The sequence below is a fragment of the Hemitrygon akajei genome, chromosome 25 (genome assembly GCF_048418815.1).
Source record: "Hemitrygon akajei chromosome 25, sHemAka1.3, whole genome shotgun sequence".
NCBI classification, from domain to species: Eukaryota; Metazoa; Chordata; class Chondrichthyes; order Myliobatiformes; family Dasyatidae; genus Hemitrygon; species Hemitrygon akajei.
In genome coordinates, this window is record NC_133148.1 from 28,981,197 (window position 1) to 28,995,565 (window position 14,369).

General features: G+C 49.0%; 1 protein-coding gene across 4 annotated transcripts in view; it reads left to right on the forward strand.

Annotated features, from left to right (window-relative positions):
- Window positions 1-14,369, forward strand: part of rasgrp4 (RAS guanyl releasing protein 4) — a 218,056-nt gene that overhangs the window by 157,165 nt on the left and 46,522 nt on the right. For all 4 annotated transcript variants that reach the window (XM_073029257.1, XM_073029260.1, XM_073029259.1 and 1 more), the window contains exons 5-7: window positions 2,670-2,801; window positions 5,266-5,419; window positions 10,341-10,514. In XM_073029257.1, the coding sequence (XP_072885358.1) occupies window positions 2,670-2,801; window positions 5,266-5,419; window positions 10,341-10,514 (460 nt within the window). The remainder of the gene's footprint in view (window positions 1-2,669; window positions 2,802-5,265; window positions 5,420-10,340; window positions 10,515-14,369) is intronic.

Consider the following 14,369-nt stretch of genomic DNA (forward strand, 5'->3'; position numbering starts at 1 on the left):
AACCTACCCACCTACTCACATACACAGTCCATTGGCCATTTGTCTCATCGAGTCTGCTCCGCCATCTCATAATGGCTGATCCCCGTTCCCGTCCCCTGCCTTCTCCCCGTAATCACTCACACCCTGACGAATCAAGGACCTATCAGCCTCCGGTTTAAATACACCCAATGGCCTGGCCTCCAGAGTGGTCTGTGGCAATGAATACCACAGATTTGCCACCCTCCAGCTGAAGAAATTCCTCCTTGTCTCTGTTCTAAATGAACGTCCCTCTATTCTGAGGCTGTGCCCTCTGGTTCTAGTCTCCCCCACATCTATCTAGCCCTTTCAACATTTGATAGGTTTCAAAGAGAACCACCCCCCTCATTCTTCTAAATTCCAGCGAGTAAAGGCCCAGGGCCATCAAATGCTCCTCATTTCAGTCCTTTGACCCCAGCACAGGCCGTCTTCTGTGGCCTTCAGCGGACCTGTGGGTTCACAGACACTAGGCCCCAACATCTCTGCGCACATCACGTGTACTGAGATACAGTGAAAAGCTTGTCTTGCAGATTCCTCATACAGATCAGATCGTTGCACCGTGCACTGAGTTAGAACAAGCTAAAACAATAACAGAATGCAGAATAAAGTGTCACAGCTAGCAAGAGAGTGCAGTGCAGGTAGACAACATGATGCAAAATAATAACGAAATAACTGTGAGGTCCGACTTCCATCATATCATACCATTTATTAGTGTGCTGGTGAAGGTGGGGGTGTCGGTGGGACAGGGTTAAGGGCCATGGGCATCCTGCTACAGGCCCACAGCTCACCCACCAGGCCACTGCCTCCCAGAAGGACAGGGTGTGAGTTGGTTCCTAGTGGGGCCACTCCCCTCTCCTCCAGCAGGAGCTCAACGGACATCTCCAACCTGGTAGGTGTGGAGTTTGAGGGGGCGAATCCATAAGACAGAGAAGCAGTATTAGGCCTTTCGGCCCACTGAGTCTGCTATGCCGTTCCATCATGGCTGACTTATTATCCCTCTCAACCTCAATCTCCCGTCTCCGACCAGCCAGAGAACCCAGCAACCTAGAGGGACAGTTGCTGGTGGTGATAACGCTTGAGAGAAACCTGAGATCAGGAGCAGTGGACAAATAGGAGAGTGAGGGGAGAGCAGTCCTGGGCATTCAACTGCAGGCTTGGCCGCGATCATAAGGAGTGGTGGGGTAGGATCAAAGGGCCGAATGACTTCGTCCTGCCCCTCTTTTCTACAGCTCTGTACAGTGACTGATGCAGACCCAACACGTCTGTGTCTTGTCTGCGTAAAGCTCAGCGCTGCAGTGATTGGTGTGTGAGGGTGGGCTCGTGAAGATCACCCTGCAGCTGGAGACTTTCACCCCTTCAAACCCGCTCGCCCCTTTCAGTGGCCAATCTTCCGCCTTGGTGCACTGACCTCACACTCCTCGATTCCTGTGTCACTAGATAGAGTCAGATCCAACCTTGCTCCCCCAGGGACGAGCGAAGGACAAACCACTCCCTCACAATAAACTTTAAATGTCGACCCTGAACCGACCTTAAAACCTACAGACTCTCTGTCAAGGGCTCTTTACAACTCGAGTTCTCAGTATTATTTTTATTTAATTTGCACACAATTTGTCTTCTTTTGCACATTAGTCATTTGTCATTCAAGATACATAATTGTTTAATGTCAGTTCCAGTGCCCAAGTGTGAAAAAGAATGAAATAATTGTTAGTCATACACAAAATGTCGGAGGAACTCAGCAGGCCAGGCAGCATCTATGGACATGAGCACAGTCAAGGTTTTGGCCCGAAACATCGACTGTTTACTCTTTTCCATAGACGCTGCCTGGCCAGCTGAGTTCCTCCAGCATTTTGTGTGTGTTGCTCAGATTTCCAGCGTCTGCAGACTTCCTTTTGTTTGTGAGATAATTGTTACTCTGGTTCTGAAGCCCCACAAAAAAACGCAATAATAAAAACACAATTAATATAAATACCTGATAGCTTGTATACACAGATTGGTTGTACGTCCATAAAGTGATGCTCAGCACAGGAGTGTCTGTACATGAGGTGACTCTGACAGGAAATGGTAGAGGTGGTGGGGGAGTGTGATGGGATTATGTACAGTTTTGTTTCCGAAGATCTGTCACATCCCTTTCTTTCCCAGTGAATGCCTGTCGGAAAATGAATCTCAAGAACCTTCTGGCAGCACGTACAAACTTTGATGTTAACTTTTACTCTGACTTTGACAGTTTCCCACAGCAGGCCACGTCTTGTTCCCTGGCTCGCTCACGTGGTAGTTGCTGGGCCTGCCTCCTCTGCTTTGCCTTGTCTCGTCTCTCAGTCCAGACCACAGTTCAATCACCTACTCGTAGATTCGAGCTCGGTGAAGTGCAGAGGGACTGTCACCCTGTCAACAGGAGACAACTAAGCACCTTCTGCCCATTCCGGTGGGTGTAAAACTGCCTGTGGTGCTGTTGGAGAAGGGCAGGCAGGCAGAGAGTTCACACTGGAGGCAGGAGAGACAGCAGGTGGTATAACCTGGTGCAATAAATGATCTGCTGGAGGAATTCAGTGGGTCAGGCAACATCTGTGCTGGGAAGGAAATGTCGATGTTTTAGGTTGGAAGACCCATGTTGGGTCTGATTAGGCACTGACGCTGTTTACCCGATCCCTCTCCAGATACTGGATTACCCACTACCCTGTGGTTTTCACCGTCGACTTCAAACTGGAGGATGTGATGGCACAGTTCTTGGAGCTGGTGAGGAGTGAAGGCGAGGAGTCCCACTGCCAGCTCATCGACACCTCCAACATGTGAGCCAGTGGGTTGGTCTGGTGGGATTGGTGTGCTAGGATTGGTCTGCTGGGATTGCACTGGTGGGATTGGTGTGCTGGGATTGGTCTGGTGGGATTAGTGTGGTGGATTGTGGTGGGTGAGTGTGTAAGATTGTGATGGATTAGTGTGGTGGGATTGGTGTGCTGGGATTGGTCTGCTGGGATTGGTCTGCTGGGATTGGTGTGTTGGGATTGGTCTGGTGGGATTGGTGTGCTGGGATTGGTCTGGTGAGATTGGTGTGCTGGGATTGGTCTGGTGGGATTGGTGTGCTGGGATTGGTCTGGTGGGATTAGTGTGGTGGATTGTGGTGGGTGAGTGTGTAAGATTGTGATGGATTAGTGTGGTGGGTTTGGTGTGCTGGGATTGCTCTGGTGAGATTGATGTGCTGGGATTGGTGTGCTGGGAATGGTCTGCTGGGATTGGTCTGCTGGGATTGCACAGGTGGGATTGGTGTGCTGGGATTGGTCTGGTGTGATTGGTCTGTTGGGATTGGTGTGTTGGGATTGGTCTGGTGGGATTGGTCTGCTGGGATTGCTCTGGTGGGATTGGTGTGCTGGGATTGGTCTGGTGGGATTAGTGTGGTGGATTGTGGTGGGTGAGTGTGTAAGATTGTGATGGATTAGTGTGGTGAGTTTGGTGTGCTGGGACTGCTCTGGTGGGATTGGTGTGCTGGGATTGGTCTGGTGGGATTGGTGTGGTGAGGTTAGTGTTGTTGGGTGAATGGGGTTGGTTCTGCTTTGATTCAGTCAGGAGCGGGAGAGCAGGACGTGGAGGATGGTTCCCTACAGTGTAGTCCCACATTCCTACTCCAGCACAGAGAGAGTCACGGAGATCTGCGGCTTAGAAGTAGACCGTTCCATTCCTCCCCTTCCAGTTGGTGTCCAGCTCCGGCACTGCAAGGTGCCGAACAAGTGGTGTCCAGTGCCGGACACCCCAGCACCATGCAGCCCAACTACACAGAACCTCGGGCAACAAGTGACACCACCATGTGTGGCCTGATGTGTCGGCAGGCAACAGGAAGTGCCCAGCGGTATTTCCTGATTGGCCTGCATTTGACCCGGAAATAGTTACAAGCCAGGTTCATTGCACAATCAATCTATTTACAGTAGTTTTGCATTATAAAATCAATGTCAATTCCCAGTCTTAATGTTTTGGCTGTCTGGGAAATCAGGTGGTTTCTTACAGCAGGGATCTGACAGGCTTCTTCAAATCCGAATCCTGTGGCAGATGATAATTAACCGGAGGGTGGGCGAGCGGGAGAAGGGGCCGTGGAGGAGAAGTTGAGTGAGTGAGGGTGAATGAGGATGAGGGAGGAATAGGTCTGAGTGAGGAGTGGAATGGAAGTGAAGAGGGTGCTGTGACACAGTGGCTTGCTGGGAGGTGGGTGGGCAGCAGATTAATACCCCCATCTGAAAGGGGGACATGATGGGAGAATGTGCGGGGCTGGGAGAAAAGAGGGATTCATGGGTAGCACTTTCAGAAAGACCCTCTTAACCATGAATGCCTAACGGCCTGTACTTCACCAAATTGTGTTCTGATCACGATCCTTGGGCCAAGTGCATCACAAAATGCTAGAGGCACTCAGCAGGTCAGGCATTAGTGGAGGGGAATAAACAGTTGATGTTTTGGGCCGAGGAATGGAAAGGAAGGGGTTCAGAGGCCAGGATAAGTAGGTGGGGTGGGGGTAAGGGAGAAGAGTACAAACTGGCAGGTGATAGGTGAGACCAGGTGATGTCAGAAACTGGAAGCTGATAGGTGGATAAAGTAAAGGGCTGAAGAATCTGATAGGAGAGGGCAGTGGATCATGGAAGAAAGGGAGGGAGGAGAGGAACCAGAGGGAGGTGATGGGCAACTGAGGAGATAAAGATTTCCTGCCCTAAGTTGTATTTCTTCCTATAACACAGTCACGTGGACTTCAGTTTCAGAAAGAGAGCACTGCACATGGCCAGGACACGAGAGACTGGGCCCATATACGGTCATCATACACAGAATCTGTGTCCCTTCCTCTTCAGCCTCCAGTGTCCTGTGACCCTGCCCCCCCCACCCCCACATCTGAGCAACCACACGACATTTAGCGCTGCTGACTGGCGCACTGCGGGCTGCAGGAGTGCCTGCTGAGGGATGCACCGGAACCTGGTGCAGACACTGCAAGGCTGCCCAGTTTGCGGTTCTTCTTCCACTACTGGACAAGGAAGGACCAAGTCGGGTGAGGAAGCCCTTCCGTTATTGTAGTAGAATCCCACACCAAGGGGCCTACATGAGTGGCGACTGTGCTCTCGGTTTTAAAGAATATAAACTCCTCAAAGCATCTACTATGAATGCAAGAATAAAAAGACTTTGCGCGGTTTATTCAGGAAAATATTTTTTATTACAAGTGAAGTTCTCTTTATAAAAAAGACTTTTCTTCCCCCCCCCCCCCCCCCGCCCACCCGCGTTTGGCAGTCACATGCAGGACTGGACGCGCAAGTACACGCTGCACAGTACCCCAAACAACAACAAGAAGCGGAAAGTCTCGCTGCTCTTCGATCACCTGGAGCCGACGGAACTTGCCGAGCACCTGAGCTACCTGGAGTTCAAATGCTTCTGCCGGCTGTCGGTGAGTGCGGTACGATCATCCCAGGGGCCGAGCCAGCGTCCGGTTGCCTGCCCCTAGTTGCCCTGGGGAAGGTGGCGGCGAGATGCCCTCTTGAACCGTTGCCGTCTTTGAGGTGTGGGTACAATACCTCGTGGTTGTGTATCTGATGCACCATCAATAACTCACTCTGAGATGTAAAAGCGAGGTATCGGCTTTTATTGACTGGAAGAAGGAACGAGCAGTGAGTGACCACCATACTACATCCTGGAGACAGAGAGGCCGGGCTCAGACCTCCATCACCTTTATACAGGGGTCTGTGGGAGGAGCCACAGGAGCAGTCATCAGGGGGCGTGTCCAGACAGGTATATGTAGTTCACCACAGTATCAATGTGCATATTACAGAGCTAGAAAACATAGTGCCGTGTAGTGTTCAAGCTGCGTAAACGTTTACGGCTCAAAGCAATGGTTGGTTTGCGCAGCTGTAAAAAAAAATTGGAGAGGATGTTGCTCGTAAGTGTCCTTAATGGACCTTTTTAGAACATAGAACAATACAGCACAGTACAGGCCCTTCGGCCCACAATGTTGTGCCGACCCTTGAACCCTGCCTCCCATATAACCCCCCACCTTAAATTCCTCCATATACCTGTCTAGTAGTCTCTTAAATTTCACTAGTGTATCTGCCTCCACCACTGATTCATGCACCAACCATTCTCTGAGTGAAAAAAAAGTGGAGTTTCTATCTCCACACACCCACCACTCTCTCTGACATCCCCTCTATAGTTCCCCCTAATCACCTTAAAATTATACGCTCTCATGTTAGCCAGTTCCACCCTGGGATAGAGCTGCAAGCTCTCCATGCTATCCGTCCCTCACGTTGTCTTGAACACTTCTATCAAGTCACATCTGATCCTCCTTCTTTCCAAAGAGAAAAACCCTAGCTCACTCAATCTTTCCGGAAAGCCCACAATACTTTTAGGGAGAATTTCCGCACTTTTTGGGAGATGGCAGAGGAAGTTTTTTTTTCACGTGGAGAGCAGAAGGTGTGTGAATGTACTGCCGGAGTAACGGTAGAGCGAGATACACGGGGGGGACATTTAAAGACTTTTAGGTAGATACATGGAGTAAAGAAGGGCTACGTGGGACTAGATTGACCTTGGAGTGAGTTAAAAAGTCAACACAACATTGTAGACAGAAGGGCCAGATTTTTGCTGTAAATTCTATGTTCTATGTACTTCGGGTGAGACTAGAACTAGTGTCCATAGGTTTAGAAGGAAAGGTAAAATGTTTAACAGGAATCTGAGGGGGGACTGCTTCACTCAGTCATCAGTAATGGAGCGGAATGAACTGCCAGCAGAACTGGTGGATGCTGGTTCAATTGTAAACTTTAAGAAAAGTTTGAATAGGTGTATGGATGAGAGAGGCAAAAAAGGATATGGTCCAGGTTCAGGGAGATGAAACTAGGCAGCTCAGACAAGGCTGGCATGGAGTAGAGAGGCCAAAGACTCCCTGTCTGTGCGGTAGTGGTCTGTGACTGTATGGTCTATGACATCACCAGTTTAAGAACAGTTACTACCCCTCAACCATCAGGCTCTCCTCTCAACTTCATTTGCCCCACCTTTGAAATGTTCCCACAACCAAAGGACTCACTTTCAAGGACTCTTCATATCATGTTCTCAATACTTATTGCCTATTAATTTACTATCATCATTTCTTTCTTCTTGTATCTGCAGTTTGTTGTCGTCTGCACTCTAAGTACCCAAGGTGGTGCGGTCTTTCACTGATTCTGTTGTGGTCATTATTCCACAGATTGATTATGACCACAAGAGAATAAACCTCGGGTTGTATATGGTGACATATACGTTCTTTGATAATAAAGTTTACTTCCAGCTTTAAAGACTGGCCCAGGGACGATAGAGGAACGGTGATAAATTTCCAGGTCAGGATGGTGGCCGACTTCCAGGTGGTGGCGTTCCTCGTGCTCCTGCTGCCCTTGTCTGGGCTGGTAGGGGTAGTAGGTTTGGAAGTTGTTGCCTAAGGAGGTCTGGCGAGTTGCTGCAGATGGTGTAAAGCACTGGGCGGGTTCGGTGGTGGCGGGAGGGCCTTTGAGGCCCTTTGAGGCCTGTTGCCCCAGCAACCCTAACCCCAACCTAATCCCAGGAGAACATACAATGACCAATGAGCAATAACACACCCGGTATGTCTTTGACTGTGGGAGGGAACCACAGCACCCGGGGGAAACCCTCGCATTCCACAGGCAGGCCATGCACAGGCTCCTTACAAAACGGCACCAGAACTGAACTCTGCACTCCCAGGACGCGCCCGAACTGTAATAGCATCACACCAACTGCTACGCTACCCTGGCGACACGCACAAAATGCTGGAGGGACTCAGCAGGCCAGGCAGCGTCTATGGAAATGCCCAGTTCCTCCAGCACTTTGCATGCATTGCTTGGATTTCCAGTGTCTGCTGGTTTTCTCATCCCTGTTGCTACCCTGGCGCCCGATTGATAGCGGGGGATTCCGTAGTGGTAGTGCCATTGAATTTCAGGGGGTGAGAACTGCATTACTTGACCAAGGAGGATAAAGGTTATTGTGGACCTTTGGTGGGGTATTTGGACACTGTATATTACCCCTAGTGTGTAGCGTAGTGGTGGAATCTGGGAGAGTTGATGGGAGAGAATAGATTACAGGGAAAACTTGTGAGGAATGGGATGTTCTGTGAGCTAGCAGAGACCTGACAGGCTGAATGGACTCCTGCATCAGAAGAAAATGTGGAGAAAGAAGCTGTAGATTTAGCATAGGGAACATAATGAGCAGAGACAGGCCGCTCATCCCCTTGTGTCTGGTGTACTGTTCGCTCAGGCCATGGGCAACCTCATACCCCAGCAGTAACCATAGATCTTCAGGTTACATAAATATCAGCTGCAGACTCTCTAGGACGAATGGAGGGCAAACCTTCCTGTTGCAAATGTGGCCACTCCCATCACTTCCAATAGGGAGCCAGGTCCCACTGGCCATCGGCCTTGGCCTCAAAGCCCCACCATCGCCCACCCTTAGTCAGGAAGGGGGCGCACTCACGTCCAAAGCTTGGTCGCGGCTTCAATTCCCACTCCAGAGGTTCGAGCTTAGGCCATGGGCTGACGTTTAGCGCAGTCACAAGGGAGCCCATCCCTGTCTTTGTTAAGCTAGGGCCCCATCCGCCAGCCAGGTGGATGAGAAGGCATCACTTGGAGGAAAAGCTGCAAGCATTCTCTTCATTACCAACATTTGTCCCAAAAAAGATATTTTCTGCATTAATTCTGTCTCTGGGAGCTTGCTGTGCACATTAGCAGCCAAATTGCCTACCTTAGTTATTTCGTTCATAGTCCCTGCCCAGTACATCACCAGCACCAGTCCACCCACCATCAAAGGCATATATTGTATATTTAGTAAGCTGCCAGAAAAAGGCCAGCAGTGTGTACAAACTCTTTACAGATGACGTCCGAATTGAACTCGGAGCTCCAAAGCATTGTGCGAAATTGAACCTGGGCTAAGTTTACCATCCGTTTACAGGAGCACTGTGCGTGTACCATGAGTGCTTCACACCCCTGGTACCTCCTTAGAAATCATTTCGTGAATTCCGCGGGTGATCTGTGGTCAGAGGCGAGACCAGTCACTGTTGTCAGGGGTAGAACTTTGCTCTTGCTCTCTGCTCTGCCTGCTTTGGAACTGAGGCACCCTGCTATTAAGATAGGATAGGTACAGGAAGATCGAACATAGAAATCTACAGACATTACAGGCTCTTCGGCCCACAATGTTGTGCCAACCATGTAACCTACTCTAGAAACTGCCTAGAACTACCCTACTGCTCCATGTACCTACCTAAAAGTCTCTAAAAGACCCTATCGTATCCGCCTCCACCACCGTCGCTGGCAGCCCATTCCACGCACTCATCACTCTCTGCGTAAAAAACTTACCCCTGACATCTCCTCTGTACCTACTCCGAGCACCTTAAAACTATGCCCTCTTGAGTTAGCCATTTCAGCCCTGGGAAGAAGCCTCTGGCTATCCACACCATCAATGCCTATCATCATTGTATACACCTCTATCAGGTCACCTCTCATCCTCCATCACTTCAAGGAGAAAAGGCCAAGTTCACTCAACCTATTCTCATTAGGCACGCTCCCCAATCCTGGCAACATCCTTGTAAATCTCCTCTGCACTCTTTCGGTAGTATCTATCGTATAGATGGACCAGCAGTGTCACGAAGGGTCCCACCCACCCTGATTACGGGCTGCTTGCCCCACTCCATTCAGGGAAGAGGCTATGCAATATCCACACCAGGACCACCAGACTCAGAAACGATTACGCCCCTCAAGCTGTAAGGCTGGCCAACACTTCCGCCCACTAGAGCACCTACATACACACCGCCTCGCAGGACTTCGTGTACATACAATTACTCTTTGTCTAGAACCGCTACTTGTACATTGAGTTTTATAAGGATTGTTTTCGTATTTATATTTATTGTGTTTTTATTATACTGTTCTTGATGCTTATTGTGTTTCATTGTGCTGCATTTGACCCGGAGTAATAATTATTTTATTCTCCTGTACACTTGTATACTTAAGATCAGTAACAAACCATCTTGAATCTCAAAACAGTGGACAGAACTAAATAAGTGGATTCATAAGCCGGCAAGGTAGCGTAGCGGTCAGCACAACACTTTACGGTGCAGGAGAGCCTGGGTTCAATTCCCGCCGCTGCCTGTTAGGAGTTTGTATGTTCTCACCATGATTCCCCCCCCATGGGGTCCGGTTTCTTCACACAGCCCAAAGTAGGTTAATTGGTCATTGTAAATTGTCCCCTGGGTTTGCTGTCCTGCGCTGTATCTTAATAAATAACTATTTTTTCAGAAAAGAGGGCGTTTCATTCAGGTGTTTGTAACAACCTCTCCTTTCTTCCAGTACCTGGACTACAGGAGCTACACGGTGAGCGGGTGCGTGCGAGAGAACCCGGCATTGGAGCGGGCCGTGTCCCTGGTGAACGGCATCTCCCAGTGGGTCCAGCTGATGATCCTCAACAGGCCCACTCCGGCCCAGCGAGCAGAGGTCTTCACCAAGTTCATTCACGTTGCTCAGGTATTGCACCTCGGGGCTTGGGCGCCCAGGCTGGCTGGTTGCTCAGCTCCCTTACTCATTGGGGCAACCGAGCTGGATTTAAGGCTCGTCAAAAATAATCACTTTTATTCCCTGAAGAGTTGCAAGATGTATGATTAAATTAAGGATTCACCACCTTCCCAATTCTGGTTCTCCAGAAGTTCTTCTTCCCAGTAAAATCTATCGAAGCACAAACTAGTGTCCCGCGGACTGATCTTGGCCACTGCCGATCACTTTCCCAGAGGAGCTTCTCACTTTGCAGGCTTCTCACTGGAACTGCTCGTTTATTTCTTCTCTGGGTGTGGACATCTGACTTGTCTGTGAAGAGACTGAGGTTTTTGAGTTTCTTCTGTGCAGGTGAATAAATATAAGAGATTCTGCAAATCCCAAACAGGAGAAAATCTGCAGATGCTGGAAATCCAGAGCAACACGCACAAGATGCTGGAGGAACTCAGCAGGTCATGCAGCATCTGTGGAAAAGAGTCAACAGTTGACGTTTCGGGCTGAGGCCCATCTTCAGGACTGGAAAAAAAGATGAGAAGTCAGAGTAAGGAGGTTGGGGAAGGGGAGGAAGAAGTACAAGGTGATAGGTGGAACCGGGAGAGGGGAAAGGGGTGAAGTAAAGAGCTGGGAAGTCGATTGGTGGAAGAAATAAAGGGCTGGAGAAGGGGGAATTTGATAGGAAAGGATAGAAGACCATGGTAGATAGGGAAGGGGGAGGAGCACCAGAGGGAGGTGATAGGCAGGTAAGGAGATAAGGTGAGAGAGGGAAATGGAAATGGGGAATGGTGAAGGGGGGCAATTACTGGAAGTTAAAGAAATCGATGTTTGTGCCATCGAGTTGGAGAGGCTACCCAGACAGAATATAAGGTATTGCACCTCCAACCTCAGTGTACCCTCATTGTGGCAGTAGAGGAGGCCATCGACTGATATGTCAGAATGGGAATGGGATGTAGAATTTAAAAAGGTTGCCGCCGGGAGATGCTGCATTTGTGACGGACAGAGCTCGGCGAAGTGGTCTCCCAATCTACGTCAGGTCTCACCGATATGCAGGAGGCCACACCGGGAGCACTGGACACAGTAGATGACCCCAACAGTCTCGCAGGTGAAGTGTCACGCCCCCCCCCCCCCACCCAGAAGGACTGTTTGGGGCCCTGAATGGTAGTGAGGGAGGAGGTGTAGGATTCTGCAGACGTTGGAAAACTGCAGAACAACAAATCGTGGATGAAATCAGCAGATCAGGCAGCATCTATGGAGAGGAATAAAACTTCAAAGCCTCAGGCAAAAATATCCCAATGAAGACATTTGGCCTTTATTCCTCTCCATAGATGCTGCTGAATTTGTCCAGCATTCCGTGTGTGTTGCTCTGCACAGATTTAATGACTCGACCTCTCCAACTATCACAGTGGGATTCAAACTCGCATCTCCCAGTCAACAGTTTTGTAATTCTGTACAGCTGGAAACTCCAGGACAGAACCAGGCCATTCACCCTCACTACCATGTAGGCAGAGCTTGTGCCTAATGTGATTAGGAGAGTGTGTTTCCTTATGTGGGATGATTGACAGATCACTGTTTAAATATATGGGGGTTTCCCATTTAAGGCAGAAGAGAGGCTATTTTGCTTTCTCTCAGTGGTTGGTGAGTCTCAGAGCTTCCTTACAATGTGGTGGCAGGATTCTCAGAGGTAGGTGTAGTGTGTAGGCCTCCATTAGTCTCGATAGACCATGGATTTGCACCTTGGAAAGTTTCCAGGGCGCAAGCCTGGGCAAGGTTTTTTTTATGGAAGACCAGCAGTTGCCCAAGCTGCAAGTCTCCTCTCTCCACACCACCAATGTTGTCCAAGGGAAGGGCATTAGTCTCAGAGGTAGACAGATACTCAATAATCAAACAGAGAGAGGTTACTGTGGGCTTAGTTGGAAAAGAGAGTTGAGGTCTCAGTCAGGTCTCGTTGATCTCGTTGGCTCTTAGTTCTTGTGTCTCTATGGGATAATGAACCCTTTCCCCAGCACTCAGAACACGTGCTACATCTCCTTTCTCACCACCATGCAGGTGAGGCAACACTTCACCTGTAAAACCATCGGGGTCGTTTACAACGTGCGCCCTGTGTGACCTCTCTACATCAGTGAGACCTGACGCAGAATGGTGGACGGCTTCGCCAAGTGCCTTGACTCCGTCCACCTCAAGAGGTGGGATCTTCTGCTGGCCACACATTTTAATGCTACTTCCCATTCCCATTCATGTCGCTCCATGGCCTCCTCTAGGAGGAGCAACACCTCACATCCGGTTAACAGCACGAACATTGAATCTTATACCTTCTGGTAATTTCTCCCACCCTCCCCTTTCTCTCTTTTATTCCATTCCCCAGTCTGGCTCCCCTTCTCTTCTCCTCATCTGCCCATCACCTCCTCCCGATCAAAAGGTGCAACAGCGCCTTTATTTCCCACGGAGCATCAAGAAAGCTCACTTCTGTCCCAAGATCCTGATGGACTTTTACCGCTGTACCATTGAGAGCATACTCACCAACTGCATCTCAGTGTGTTATGGCAATTGTCCTGTATCGGACTGCAAATATCGTGTATCACAAATATTGCAAATATTCTGTATCGTTTGTGGTGAAAACTGCCCAGTGGATTATCGGCACCCAATTGCCCACCATTGAGAACATCTACCATAAACGCTGCCTGGGCAGGGTGAAAAGCATTATCAAGGATGCATCTCACCCTAACCATGAACTTTTTACTCTCCTCCCAACCGGTAAATACTACAGGAGCCTCCGCTCCCGCACCAGCAGGCTCAGGAAGAGCTTCTTCCCTGAGGCTGTGACCCTGCTGAACCTCACATCACAGCGATAAGCAGTATTGCACCAATATTGTACTGTCTCAGTACTTTTATATTTGTGTGCTGTAGCACTTACTTTTTATTCACAGTTATTTTATAAATAACACTATTCTTTGCATTTCTGGTCAGATGCTAACTGAATTTCATGTGGCTTTGTATCTGTACTCGGCACAATGACAATAAAGTTGAATCTAATCTAATCTGTTACTCGTTCTTCTTTCCTTTATCACATGGTGTATTGTCCTCTCCAGTCAGATTCCTTCTTCTTCGGCCCTTGCCTTTTCCACCTATCACCTCCCAGATTCTCTTTTCATTGCTCCTCCCTCAACCACACACCTAGCTTCATCTATCACCTACCAGTTTGTCCTTCCCCCATCCCAACCATCTTATTCTAGCTTCCACCCCCTTCCTTTCCAGTCCTGATGGAAGATCTCAGCCCGAGGCTCCGACTGTTTTAACAGGTTTCAACCGGTACAGAGAAATGTATACAATATACACCCTGAAATTCTTTTTCTTCACAAACATCCACCAAAGCAGAAGACATGGATGCTGCCTGACCTGCTGGGATCCCCCAGCATTTTGTGTGCGTTGCTCTGGATTTCCAGCACGTGTGGAATCTCTTGTGTTTATGACGTGCATATCATGAAGGAGAGAGGAAGTGAAACAGGAGCCATTATCTGGAGTATGTCTCTGCAGAGAGCAGCTGTGACTGGGAAATACTCCCCCTTCCCAAAGAGAGAGTCTTTTTGTTGAGAGATGCAAAAAAATGTTATTTCAGTCACAATATTGCAAGTAATCATTTGTACCTTGGTCCGTGGGGTTGCCACAATAACGATGAGGTCACATCTGAGATCAACATCTGGCCAAGTCATCTCTGGGGCAGTCTTTATTTTCAGTTTTGGATTATTATTATTGAACAAAGATGTATTTTTTTCCTGACCCTGTCAAAATCTGCAGTGGTCACAAATGCAGAGTAGTAACATAGAAAACCTACAGCAC